The sequence below is a fragment of the Girardinichthys multiradiatus genome, chromosome 18, assembly GCF_021462225.1.
Source record: "Girardinichthys multiradiatus isolate DD_20200921_A chromosome 18, DD_fGirMul_XY1, whole genome shotgun sequence".
Classification (NCBI taxonomy): domain Eukaryota; kingdom Metazoa; phylum Chordata; class Actinopteri; order Cyprinodontiformes; family Goodeidae; genus Girardinichthys; species Girardinichthys multiradiatus.
Window position 1 is genome coordinate 45070383 of NC_061810.1, and position 14349 is coordinate 45084731.

At 39.3% G+C, this 14349-nt stretch overlaps 1 protein-coding gene across 4 annotated transcripts; it reads left to right on the forward strand.

The window, feature by feature from the left end:
- Positions 1-1142: 1142 nt before the first annotated feature.
- clns1a (chloride channel, nucleotide-sensitive, 1A) lies at positions 1143-13746 on the forward strand. Of its 4 annotated transcripts, XM_047391394.1 has the most exons (8): positions 1148-1587; positions 3624-3760; positions 4010-4144; positions 7983-8093; positions 10993-10998; positions 11765-11938; positions 12745-12811; positions 13289-13746. In XM_047391394.1, coding segments are annotated over exons 1-8 (750 nt in total). In that variant the 5' UTR covers positions 1148-1468; the 3' UTR covers positions 13290-13746. The 4 variants fall into 4 exon arrangements, with proteins under 4 accessions (XP_047247353.1, XP_047247352.1, XP_047247351.1 ...); XM_047391396.1 differs by lacking the exon at positions 10993-10998 and having other exon boundaries at positions 1147-1587; XM_047391395.1 differs by lacking the exon at positions 13289-13746 and having other exon boundaries at positions 1147-1587; positions 12745-12812.
- The last annotated feature ends 603 nt before the right edge of the window (positions 13747-14349 follow it).

The following is a 14349-nucleotide window of genomic DNA, read 5'->3' on the forward strand; positions in this document are numbered from 1 at the left end:
GTTTTAAATACAATATTAAATTATTACATGTCCGGCTGGCGCCTCAGCCTCTGCTCACGCCAATGAGGGTCTCGGCGACGCCTCTGCTTCAGCCTCTGAGGTTTCTGTTATGATTTGGGGTTGTTTGGTTTTTGGTTTCTGGTTTTTTTCTTATGTTTTTCATAGTTAAGGTTTTTGACTTGTTCTTTTGTTATTATTTTCCTGTTTATGCTTTTGTTTCATGTTTTTCTAGTTATATTTCTGTTAGTTTGTTTCCTTGGATTTGCGTTCTGTTCAAGCCATGTTTTGCTCCTGTCACGTTGTGTTCTCTGTCAATTAAGTTTATTCGGTTCACCTGTCCAAGTTAATCTGTCTCCTTGCTCATCCTGTACCATGCTCCATTTATACACACCTGTTCAGTTAGTCGTCGCAGAAACATTTCTCATTCTCATGTCTAGTTCTCATGCTCAAGTCTTGTTTTTGATCATGCCATGCCTGTCTTGCCTGCCCGTTTGTTTTGTTCCTGCCTCCTGCTGTGAGTGAGTTTTTGTAATTAAACCTTTTTTCACTTACCATCACGCTGCCTGCTCGTCTGCATTCTGGGGTCCAATATCAAGTAAACCGTAACATGATGTATTCAATATTTCTTGAAATAATTCAAGAAATATTTAAATAATTAAGTATTGTAAAAGATACATAATTAGTTCAAATTTAAATGATTGATTTCTACATTTAATTATTCGTGTAACTAATAACTTATTGACATTATTGATTTAATAATTATAGATGTATTAGTTATATATTTAATGGATTTATTACAATGACACATATAATCCAGTTTTAGTTATTAGTATTAGTACATAGATAAATATTTATTTAACTAATTATTGTTTGAATTTTGGCATTTTAATAGTTTTTTATTTATTTTTGTAAGGTGACCTTGTTCGCCCTGAAAGGCGCCATTTAAATAAAATGTATTATAATTGTTATTTTTGAGTCTAGGTAGTTTTGCCCACGTTGACCACTGGAGGGCGCCCAAAACCCAATATAAATGTAGCTGCCTAACTACGTCGAAAAACCTACGTGAATCTTAAAGTAACGTACGAAGGTCTGTGCGCCAACCGTCTGGCCTGCGTGAGACACGTGACTTCTTTTTTACGTACGGAACAAGCCGCGTTATTTCAGCTCGACGTAGGCCGACGCCGTGAAGCAACGGAAACAGCAGCTAGCTAACTAACAACACAACTTTCCGATTTTCAGGTTCTGTGATAGTTCTCCAAACGACGTATCCTGACTTCAGTTTAAAAAGAAGGTAGAGAAGAAGGTAGAGGACAGCTACAGGTTATCCTCCTCCCGCTGTCCGCCAGTACGTGTGTAATTAGAAGTTATCTCGGGATAAATTAGCCAGATTTGTGGCACGAAGTAGGTCACAGAGCGCCTTGTTCGGTTCAGATTCGCTGTCGAGCACGATTTTACTGTGACACGGATCATGGTTCTCCTTAAAAACATCCATCCTCCCACCGAGGGAGTGCGACACGAGCAAGCCGACACCACGGCGGTGCTGGACGGTCAGAGGCTGGGCTGCGGCACGCTGTACGTCGCCGAAACGTAAGTGTTGCACATGGCGCTTGTTTTCATCTTTGGACAGCAGGTTGAGGTTTGGTTGTAATGAAATGTTTTTTTTGACGACATATAGTGGATAAAATATTAAATAGGATGCTTTTATTTACAGGGAGATCCAGTAAAAGCTTTTGGTTTTTTTTTTAAATGAATGACACCAGTACCATTGTTGATTCTGTTTGGCGTTAACGGCCCAACATCATTCTGTGTATATTTACAAATCTGCTTACCAGAGATCAAGCTAGGGTGGTGAGAGCGTCATGAGGGAAACCAGACAGACATTCTGCTAGAAGACTTACACAGCCGTGGCCAAAAGGTCCACTGCAGAATTAAGATCTGGAAAAGGACTTAAAATACCAATGTTTTGACTCCTGACCTACTTGCTTTGTGACTTTGCGCTTCATCGTTTCTGAAAAAAAGACGCACTGAAGGTGGACTTTGAAGATGCAGTGACTTTATACCAGTCCTCTGCACCAATCCAGACCCATTCTGCTACCGTTTCCGACCAAGCCCTGCACTGTTGGTAACCCAGTGGATCTTCTTGGGTGCCCTAAAGCTTTTTTGAATAACTCATGTGTTTGAGTCTCTAAATCAGGGGGTACCCAACTCTAGTCCTTGAGAGCTACTATCCTCCAACTTTTAGATGCATCTCTTCTTTAATTTCCCTTTGGGATTAATAAAGTATTTTTGAATTGAATTGAATTGAATTCTCCATCACCCCTGAATGAAATGAATGGCTGGTTACACAGCCTCTGCAGAGCTGAATGACTGAATGCTGCTGAGGGAATTCAGACATTTCATTCAGGTGTGTTTAAGCGGGGATGCATCTAAAAGTTGCAGGATAGTAGCTCTTGGGCTCCTCTGCTAAATGATTGATTATGGTACAGTCTTAAAAACACCGATATGCCTGTGAAGCTCTTTTGGTGCAAAATGATGATTAAACCTGGAGGTACCCGTTTTACTTTATTTAATCTAATCAGAATGGCAGAGTGATAAAATAGAAAATGATGAAGCCTATTTACAAAGTTGCTTTTGTAAATGTATCAACTAAATGTATTGTGCTATTAGCTGTAAATCATGTTGCGCTTTACACCCCTTTGAATAACCTGAGACTAGAGATGCACCGATGTGAATGGTCAATTTCTGATCTTGTATTTTGGCAAAGTTTTGACCTGCTGATACAGATTTTTTGCTGATTTCTTTTATTGAGAGATTGATAAAATGTAATATTGAAAACATATTTCTGACCTATCTGCTGTGAGCTTTTATTAAGTTTTTAAATTATGCAACAGTTTAAAAGTCACAAGAATTAAACTGACATGTTGCTGTAATATGTTCCAGCCTTCCTGTTATCTGCTGAAAGAATCCTTCTCTCTCACTCTCTTACAACCTTAATGAGGGGTTGTAAGAGCGAATTCATGTCTCAACATGTAGAAAGTACAGTTTCCTTTTGAAAACATTTTTGCAGCTTTCGTGCTTCCACTGTCTTTGTTTTTAAGCCCCCTGCTTATACTACAAAACATTGCTTTCTTTGAGTTTTCCTACTTTAACAAGTTCCACACCAGCCTATTATTCGTTTAATATGTTAGTTTATGGTATGATGCAGTCACTGACTGGAAAAAAGGTTGCATTTTTGAGTTTCTGACTGGTCAAGGTGGATTAAGCTGAAAATCAGCCAATTGTTCTTCTCTTCTTAGTACATTCAGTTGGAGAGTCACATTAAAGAGGAATACACATTTTAACTGACTTTGTTGCATACGCTGTGCTTCAAAACACCTTAAGTAAATTTTTAACACTGATGGAATATAGTCGTATCTCCTTTGAAATATTAGAAGATATATTTTTGAGGATGACAGCTTTTAAAAGCAGAATTGTTTTCATGTTTTAAACAATTAGAAACCATGTAAAAAGCATGCCATATAAAGTATATTAGGATGTATATTTTTTTTCTTAGAGCTTCTCCAGGTGCCAGCAGCTCTGCAGTCAACCAACACCTCTAAGATTTGTATTATTGTTTCTCTCAGGCGTTTGTCGTGGTTTGATGGATCAGGGTTGGGTTTCGCTCTGGAGTATCCCTCCATTGGTCTGCATGCCATTTCCAGGGATGTGAGTGCTTACCCCCAGGAACACCTGTATGTCATGGTGAACGGAAAGCTCAATGGTAAGGAGGAAATTCAGCGATAATTTTGACGAAGCACTGAAGTCTCCTCAGACTGACAACGATCTCTTACATTAGTCACCAGTTTGCTTGTAATGCCGATTCTATGAGAAGCTTTTGAGGTGCTCTTCCTGTTCACATACTTCCATATTGGTGTTGGGGGTACATGGAAACAAACAGGCAGAGGAATGTTGGTCCTGTTTCTCTAGCCTTGCTGCTTAACCTGTCTGGTTTGATTTTATTTTTTTACAGATGAGAATGAGGCAGAAATGGCAGAGAAAGCAGCTGGTGATGAAGAGGATGACGGCAGCAGCAGCGGAGGGGATGATGACGATGATGAGGGGGTGATCTCAGAGATCCGGTTTGTGCCGACTGACAAGACGTCATGTGAGTGACCACACTGTGGGAACTGAGTTATAGATTGATCTCTCAGTAAACGGATACAGTAAACCCTGCCTTATGCCTGGTCCACACAGCAGGATTTTTATGCTGATTTCTGCCCCGATCAGGGATGTCGGACGGATCCCTGGTTATTTAGATAATCTTATGAGATATTCCTGCCGTGTGTGGTGTGTTAAGAGTGATCTAGTCTGCTCGTAGGGACGTCAGGACCGCTCCGATGTCAAATGGGGGAATTTTAACATGTTGGATCGTCTTGCCCCGATATCCTAACCTGTGTGGTGTTTCCCGAGGATAAATGAGCACGCAGCCTGTTAAATGTGACGTATAGCCAATCAGAAAGCGAGGTGATGGAAACACGGAGGGCAATTACTCTAAAGTCATGTTTGAGCTCGAGAGGGTTTGTGAGATTTCCCGTCTGACATCTAAATGTTTGAGTGAAATCTGTTGGTGTGTGGTGTGTTGTGCTTGCTGTGTGGCTGGACACCAAACACTGTAGGACCAAACCTGTTATAACTACTATTGTTTTTTTCGTCACTTCTCTCAGCTTTTGAAAATCAGCCGACAATTTGAAAATCCTGCCATCTGGACCAGACATTAGCCGTTTGGGGAAACAAAACAACAGATTCTGTTACTTTCATGTAGTAAAACGACATGTTTTGTGTATTGGTTGCTACAGGTCCTTCTCAAAATATTAGCATATTGTGATAAAGTTCATTATTTTCCATAATGTAATGATGAAAATTTAACATTCATATATTTTAGATTCATTGCACACTAACTGAAATATTTCAGGTCTTTTATTGTCTTAATACGGATGATTTTGGCATACAGCTCATGAAAACCCAAAATTTCTATCTCACAACATTAGCATATTTCATCCGACCAATAAAAGAAAAGTGTTTTTAATACAAAAAACGTCAACCTTCAAATAATCATGTACAGTTATGCACTCAATACTTGGTCGGGAATCCTTTGGCAGAAATGACTGCTTCAATGCGGCGTGGCATGGAGGCAATCAGCCTTTGGCACTGCTGAGGTCTTATGGAGGCCCAGGATGCTTCGATAGCGGCCTTTAGCTCATCCAGAGTGTTGGGTCTTGAGTCTCTCAACGTTCTCTTCACAATATCCCACAGATTCTCTATGGGGTTCAGGTCAGGAGAGTTGGCAGGCCAATTGAACACAGTGATACCATGGTCAGTAAACCATTTACCAGTGGTTTTGGCACTGTGAGCAGGTGCCAGGTCGTGCTGAAAAATGAAATCTTCATCTCCATAAAGCTTTTCAGCAGATGGAAGCATGAAGTGCTCCAAAATCTCCTGATAGCTAGCTGCATTGACCCTGCCCTTGATAAAACACAGTGGACCAACACCAGCAGCTGACACGGCACCCCAGACCATCACTGACTGTGGGTACTTGACACTGGACTTCTGGCATTTTGGCATTTCCTTCTCCCCAGTCTTCCTCCAGACTCTGGCACCTTGATTTCCGAATGACATGCAGAATTTGCTTTCATCTGAAAAAAGTACTTTGGACCACTGAGCAACAGTCCAGTGCTGCTTCTCTGTAGCCCAGGTCAGGCGCTTCTGCCGCTGTTTCTGGTTCAAAAGTGGCTTGACCTGGGGAATGCAGCACCTGTAGCCCATTTCCTGCACACGCCTGTGCACCGTGGCTCTGGATGTTTCTACTCCAGACTCAGTCCACTGCTCCCGCAGGTCCCCCAAGGTCTGGAATCGGCCCTTCTCCACAATCTTCCTGAGGGTCCGGTCACCTCTTCTCGTTGTGCAGCGTTTTCTGCCACACTTTTTCCTTCCCACAGACTTCCCACTGAGGTGCCTTGATACAGCACTCTGGGAACAGCCTATTCGTTCAGAAATTTCTTTCTGTCTTACCCTCTTGCTTGAGGGTGTCAATAGTGGCCTTCTGGACAGCAGTCAGGTCAGCAGTCTTACCCATGATTGGGGTTTTGAGTGATGAATCAGGCTGGGAGTTTTAAAGGCCTCAGGAATCTTTTGCAGGTGTTTAGAGTTAACTCGTTGATTCAGATGATTAGGTTCATAGCTCGTTTAGAGACCCTTTTAATGATATGCTAATTTTGTGAGATAGGAATTTTGGGTTTTCATGAGCTGTATGCCAAAATCATCCATATTAAGACAATAAAAGACCTGAAATATTTCAGTTAGTGTGCAATGAATCTAAAATATATGAATGTTAAATTTTCATCATTACATTATGGAAAATAATAAACTTTATCACAATATGCTAATATTTTGAGAAGGACATGTATATAAATAAAACTGAATTGAATTAAAACCAGTAAGCCTGTGTGAAGGGGAGGGCAGTACATCCTTCCTGTTAGCTGGTCTGAAACATACAGGTGTCTGGTAACACAATGCCAAGAAGGAAAGACAACAGGAATTACCTTAGAGAAGCAACTGTTTCTGTCCATCAATCTGGTAAGGGGTTTTCCCAGGAGTGTACGGCCCTGCAAATTCACCCCAAAATCTGATAATGCTCAGAGAAATTACAAAAATGCCAAGAGCTCCACTGTCAGACTCCACAGGTCCCAGATAGCTTGTTAGAGTTTATGACAGGACAGTTAAAAGCAGACTGAGCAAAGATGGGTTGTATGAAAGGGTTGATGGAGAAAAGCTCTTCTCTCTAAAAAGAATCTATCAGCTAAATGCAAAGTGGAAAGAAGAGACCGTAGCAAAGATATTCTGCAGTAATACGCAGACCCATGCTTGAAGAAAACCAACAAAATATCAGCAAGAATGAGGGTGTTGCAATGGCCCAGTCAAAGTCTAGACTTCATCTTTTGTTAAAGGATGCTGTGCAGAAATGAATCTTAGAACATAGTGAAGACCAGGTGGTTTTCATGGAGTTCAAGAATGGTACAAATTTGAAAAGCAAATGGAGCTGATGCAGATGGACAATTTTTATTAGTTTTGAGGACAAAATTTTATCTGCCTTAACGGAAAATGTTAGATACAACACAAAGTATTTTCTTAGTAGCCATGTTTATTTAGTTTTTATTTTAACTTCATAGTTAGCGACCCTGGACCGATTTTTAATGCGACTGCAATTCAAGAATGATCCAAATGCGGTCTGCCAGCACAGGTGCTCAAAGCAGATGGTGTCTTTTTGTTTTTAAGTAGCAAAATTATTACAAATTCTTCTTACAATCTTCTTGGGTACAACATGAAGTATTTAATAACCAAGCCTTTTGGATTTTCTTTAATTTTATAGTAATTAGGAGCACATCTGTCCAGTGACTTTTACTCGGGAGCAGACTTTGTGCACCCACATCTGCTTTAATTAATTTATTAAACTCCGTTAAATACAGCAAGTGTTTTCATAGAGTCTCAGCATCATCCTGTTCTTATCGCAGAGAATAGACTTAACGTGTTCCTACTTTTTTCTTTAGTGAAATCTAAAATAATTAGCAAACTGGACACCTTTCATAAGGCAAACGTGCAAAGCACTTTTTAGGCTTTTGATCTACAATGCTAATTAAAATGTTAAATGCTTAGTTTATTGTTGCGTAGGTAAAAAAAAAACCAATATAATTTCAGGTTTTAAATTTGGAAATAATTGTATTTCTTACTTTGACTAAAAGATTTTGGTCCAAGTGACAAGAAGTTTGGACACCCCTGTCATAATCAGCAGCTGTAAAATATGTTTGTTTTTTTCCTATTAAATTACCTGTAAACATAAAATAGGTGTATTTTGTTTTTGAACTTGATGACAGTATACAGGTTGGAGTAGTGCTACTTAACATGAAGCATTAGGTGTGTGTGTGTGTGTGTGTGTGTTTTACATGCAGTGGAGTCCATGTTCTCAGCCATGTGTGAATGCCAGGCCCTTCATCCTGACCCGGACGATGAAGACTCTGACAATGACTTTGAGGGAGAGGAGTACGACGTGGAAGAAGCTGGTGAGGACAGATCTATACAGGGTTGATTTTACAGTTTAAGGCTGATTTGTTTTTTGTTTTTTTTAACTGTGATTTCTCTATATTTTACATCCAAGGCACCAGACTTTCTTGTAATCCTTAAAGCGCCATCAATCAGCCTTTCTAAAGGTCTTTCAAACTAAATTGTTCCCTTTTTTGGGTCTAGTCACAGTCCCTGACAGATTAAAAAAAACTCCAGTTTGGCACAGAGGGAGCACAGGGGGTTTATATCTTAATGAGTCGGAGGTAAGTTGCTTAACAAATGTTCATCTGAAGTTGATCAGCAGCTGGAATTAAAATGATTGGGGGAAACGTTTGAAAGACAACCAGAAAACCCGAGGAAGGGATCACTTTGAAGGGCTTATTCCATCAAACTTGGATGGCAGATAACCTAAAATACTAACATAAGTAAATAGTGATTGATCACTGTGAAAGCAGGAGAGTAATTTAAAACGGCGCGAGTTTTTGGTTTATTTGTGCACCTGGAAAGTGTTGCTGCCTGATTTCATCGATTTTTGTCCTCAATTTTCTACACAGTTACCCAAAATAAGAAAGAGAAAGAAGTTTGGATTCTTTAGAAATTTATAAAGAGAGAAAAACGAAAAAACAGACACTTGGGCATGACACCTAAAATTGAGGTGCAACCTGTTTTCAAAGATCATCCTTCAGATGTTTCTTTTTTGACTGGAGTCCACACTGAGGTCTCTCAGTGGACGGTGCCTGGCAGAGCAGAAACCAAGCAAGGAAGTCAAAGGTATCGTCTTTAGAAACTGCGTTGTCTCAAGACACCAATCTGGAGAAGCATGCCAACATTTATGTCAGCATTGAGTGTCCTGAAAAGCACTTCGGTCTCCATTATTTGGAAGTTGAAGGAGTTTGGAAACACCAAGACCCTCCCTTTTTTGATAAATGAGCAAAATATTCAAGCAACCTTTTCGCTTTGTCATTATGGGTTATGGTGTGCAGAATCTTAAAGGGGAAATGAATGTTGGAATAAAGCTGCAACATAAAAAGTGAAGGTCTGAATACTTGCCCAATGCTCTTTATGTGGAGGGTTGATGTGTTATGTGGAACATATGATTTTTATGCTTTTGGAAGATGTTTTTGTAGGCCAACATCCATGACTTGAACTTAAAGTGGGCGGCTAAGGGTAGCCAGTGGAGCTTAAGGAACAGAGGGGGGATGTGTGCTCCTTTAGACTGGTTAAATACCAGATGTTATGAACCATCTGCAGAGATTCCACAGCACAGACTGGAAATTCTCTGCTGAATTTATACTGTTTTAGATTATTTGAACACAAATCTGGGTTGGTGCCGACAGAGGTCACACTGAAAACCAGCATAGACCAGTCAGGTCAGACACTCAAAAGTGATAAAAGTTACACTGTTAACCAGGTGAATAAGTAATGTTAGACATGTTCTTTCTCATGTATTCTATCCTTGGGTTACCATTAAAAATTATCTGTGTCACTACGCAGCAGCATGCGACAACCAGCCATCTTTTCTCTGATAAATTGCATCGTTTGGTCCTAAAATGTGTTTGCAGGCCGATACTTGCATGTGAAACCAATTTATCCACCAATCTTATGTACTTGTGCAAGTTGTTTGTTTTTAAAATGCGAAAAATGAAAGACTAAAGGAACTGCAATGCTCTAAACTTCTCATCTATATTTGAGAGCACTACCTTTTGTGCAGTTAAAACACATTTGTGTTGTTCCAAATTGGAGTATTGAACAAATATTATGATCTTATGACACCTGACAGTGTCAGTTATTTAAAAAAAAATCTGAATCGGCAGGTTGGACTTTTTAAAATTGGTGATCGGCCAAAAAACTGCAATCGGTGCACCCAGATTACTGTGGCTAGCACAACTAGCATTAGTAAAATACTGAAATATTAAGAGTACATGAATACAAAATTCTTGCGGTTATTATTGATGATAAAATAATCTGGAAACTTAAAATTAGATATACACAAAGTAAACTGTCAAAAAGTCTCAACTGTTCCCTGGTTTTACTTTACTTGAATTATTGTGCAGAGATATGGGGCAACAATTGCACAACTTCACGGCACTCATTAGTAACATTGCAAAAACTTAGAGTAATCACCAAGACCGATTATTTGGATCACACAAACACACGATTCATAAAATCGAAATTTGTCATATTTACTGACATGGTGGAACTACAAACAGCTGTTATCTTGTTTAAAGCCCAAAATAAAATTCTTACTGGAAAACTTTCTAAAGCTTTTTGCTTCTAATACCAATAGTTAAAACTTATAACTTAAGGGGCAAATATGGGTTTAAAACTTGCAAACTCAGAACTACGTAAGGGTGAAGCTAAGTAACGGTTTAAGTGCGGAGATCATGCGATGTTTATGGCATTATTGAGGAAGATCACAGTATATAAATATGAGGAATAATTATTCAGCTATTACTGCTGTTATTTTATTAGTCAGTGATATTATTAGTTAATATTATTAGAACTACATATTAACGCAGATGAGTGCAGTTTGCTTCTATTGGCATGCAAATATGATTTATACATTTATTGGATGGGATTATTATGAAAGTATAATGTTATAATTAAGCTAATATCTGTAGGACTAGGAAGAGAGAATGATGTTGGAAAAGGTGTGGGTTTTACTTTTACCAGCTCCTTTGAACGTGTAAATATTCTTTGTGCTTTACTGTTGTTCCTCTTTTGTTTTCTTTTTCCTTTTATAAAATTTCTATAATAATGTTGTATTTCCTTTTTGTTCTATGGTCGGTAATATTCAACTTCAATAATTATCTATGAACTAAATAAAAACCACTAACTCTTCTTTACTACATTTGTTTTTCCTCTCTCTGTGGACCGGTCTGAACTTCATATTTGCAGAGGCAGGTAAGATGTGCAAAATTCATCACTAAACAATAACACATGTTTAAAATGTTGTAATATCAGTCAAAGATCAGTTTAAAGGTGCTAGAAAAATGCCTGACCCCGCAGAAACTCTGAGCTGATCTTTGCGATCCTAATCTCTAGTCAAGTCAGTAAGATCACAAAAACGTAGCAAGTTATTAAAAAAAACAGCTATTTTTTTGTCAACACCTGTCTAAAGTTCTGGCTGCGGGACGGTGAGAGAGATTTTTCAGCTGATACCAGGAAGACTACAACAAAGTTTCTCTATTTAATCCCTTTGAGCTTTCAACCGCTGTCCTTCATGGAACATGTGGGAGTTTTGAAAAGATTAGCCTCTAAATTCTCTAGGGAATACAAACAGACTGCGGTTTTACTAATGCTAGTTGTGCTAGCCATGGTAATCCCTAACATATGATGCTAAAAACAGTTTCAAATGTGAACTCTGTAGTCATTCGGTCTTTGTTTTAAATAGTAAGCCCCCTTTTGTTTTACAGCGACTGCTCTCTCACACTGTGTGACGCTGCCTCTGCTCCTAATTTAAAAATAATTGACTGTTCACAACAGAAAAAAATATTTCCAATGTAGCTCTTATATCTTATAGGTAGTATTATAGTTCTTATAGGCTAAATAAAACATGGCTGTTCATAGCGTTATAAAAATCCAAAATGTTCCTAACAAAAAACTCTTGATTGGTGCATCAGAATTTAAAATGAACTGCTGTGGTCTCCATGTTTCTCCATGTACTCAGAGCACGGTCATGCTGACATCCCGACTTTCTACACATGCGACGAGGGTTTGTCAGCGCTCACGCAGGAAGGCCAGGCCACGCTGGAGAGGCTGGAAGGGATGCTGGCCCAGTCCGCCACTCAGCAGTACCACATGGCCGGGGTGAGGACCGAAGAAACAAAAGCTGAGTTTGAAGGTGAGCTGATCTTTTTCCTGTTTTTAAAAAATATTACAACACGTGGCAAAGAGATGGAGTCATTCCTCTTAAAAAAGTAAATGACATTATTAGTTGAACATTTTTATTTTAGATCATTACCGTCACAGTTTTAAATTAAAAATCAAGGTGTTGCTCTTGTAGCTTCAGCTGTAAAGAAAAATGATCACAGTTGTCATCTGGTACATCAGGAGTCTGTAACCTGCAGCTCCAGAGCCACAAGAGACTATGGCTCACTTAACATATTAAACTATGAAATATTGTTCTGTGCCCACAAGAAAAAACACTGGCCCCACCTTGTCCCCCTGGTAAATCTGGTCTAGAACCGCCACTGCTGTACAGTCAGAGCAAAATTTACCACATAAGAACAAATACTGTACAGTTATTAAAAATAGCTTACTCTGAATTTAAATTAAATGTGCTCCTTGGGGTGATTTAAAAAAAATCTACAAATGGACATGTATCTTTATGCATAGAAAAACAAAGAAATGGAAAAACTGTGCAAATAACAGCAGGGAGGGAAACGCTTATTGAGTTTGTTGGGACCAGTGATGGTTAGAAAGTCTAACAGCTGCTGGGAGGAAGGACCTGTCATTATGCTTCTTTGTGCACCCAAGATGCAGCAGTCTGTCACTGAAGGAGTTCTCCAGTTCTGCAACAGTTGCATGTATAACAGTGATGTTATTTTTGAGGCCTCCTGCCTCCCGCTGCCTGCACTGTGTCCAGGGGGACATCCTAGGACAGAGCCGGCCTTCCTAATGGGCTTGTCTGTGGTGGTGTTCTTGCAGATGGTATGGAGGTGGATGCTGCAGCGATGGAGGCCGGTCAGTTCGAGGACGCAGACGTTGAGCACTAGTAAGGACAGATTTTTAAATGACTAGATATTATTAAAGGTTTGTTGTTGCATTTAAAGAACACATGAGCTGCTCGGGATGTCCGGCATTTAGTGTTCACTCGGGTTCAGTTGTTTTGATTGCATGTTATAAATGTGTTTACAGGATCATGTCTTAACGGTAAATGTTTTCCAGAGTAGAAGTTTTAAAGCTTTCAACAACAAACTGCCTTTAAACTGCAGCTGGACTCACATCCCTGCAGATTCTAACAGCTCATTATTTTAAAGTGTTTTTGTGATTAAACAAATCTCATGCTTTAGGAGATTAAGCTAATAGTCTAAACTGGTTCATTTTCATTTTGATCATTGTTTCATGAGCTGAAATTAGGAAAACCCCACGTCTCTCCTCCAGTGCCAGGCAGATTAAATCCAAACATCCTTGTCTTGTTTTTCCAAACAGGAAAACCAAACGTTTTCTAAAACAAACAATATTGTTGCAGGTCTCGCCATGCATATGTTTGACTCCTCCTGCAGGATGAAGTCGTGTCTACATTCAAACAAAGCACCAGTGGGATCATAGAGGAAGACGGCAGCACTTATTTACGGCTTTCTGCTCTGACCCACACCCTCTTCCTTTGTCGTAATTTTCTGTTCTCACCCATGTGCTGAAACTCGTCTCAGTGGTCCTTCTTCCATCGGCTCATGTGTCTCATGTTAAAGCTCACTCATTGCAGCATGTTGGTGCATTTTTATGGTTATATCATCAAGCCGCTGTGATGCAGTGAGCTATTAATGAACTGTTGCCTGCTGGGATGCTGCCAGAAAATACTCAAATCCTGTTGACTGTATTAAAACATTTTGTTTTGTACCTAAAAACTAATTTACTACTTGTTTTTTTTTTTTTTTCCTCCATTGAAGTCTTTGTAAGAAATTATCAATAAAATAATTTTGTATCTTGTTTTGAGCTTGTTTTTTTAATTCTTCAACTCAAGTTCTTTTAAAAAATCAGATTAGTTTGTTGAAGGGTAATATAAAATATGCCCCTCAGTATCATGCTGCCACCACCGTGTTCCACTGAGGGGATGGGGTTTTCTGGGTGAGGTGCAGTTAGTTTTCCACCACACACAGAATATTGCATGAGAACACCTTTTTCCGCATGTTTGGTGCTAACCTCTCAGTAATTATTATGTTTTCTGTTGGACGCTGCTGAAGTTTGGTAACCTAAAGGTGTAAAGGGCTTATTTTGACAAATTGAGATTGAACCTGCTTAATTGAAATATAACTTCTTGAAATTTTAGATTTTTTTGTAATTCGCATTAGTTTTAAATATCAACAGTATTAAATTTAACTTGCAGAAACCCTGATTAGGAGTTGTAGATTTCTGTCGCACGCCCCAGAGCAATCGTTGGCCTCATGGCCAGTTCTTTGATTAATGTAAACCCTGGCCTCGTAGCAACAAGGTCCTGGGTTTGAATCCTGGGGGGTCTTTCTGCACAGCGTTTGCATGTTCTCCCTGTGCAAGCATAGGTCCTTTCTGGTTACTCCGGCTTTCTCCCACAGT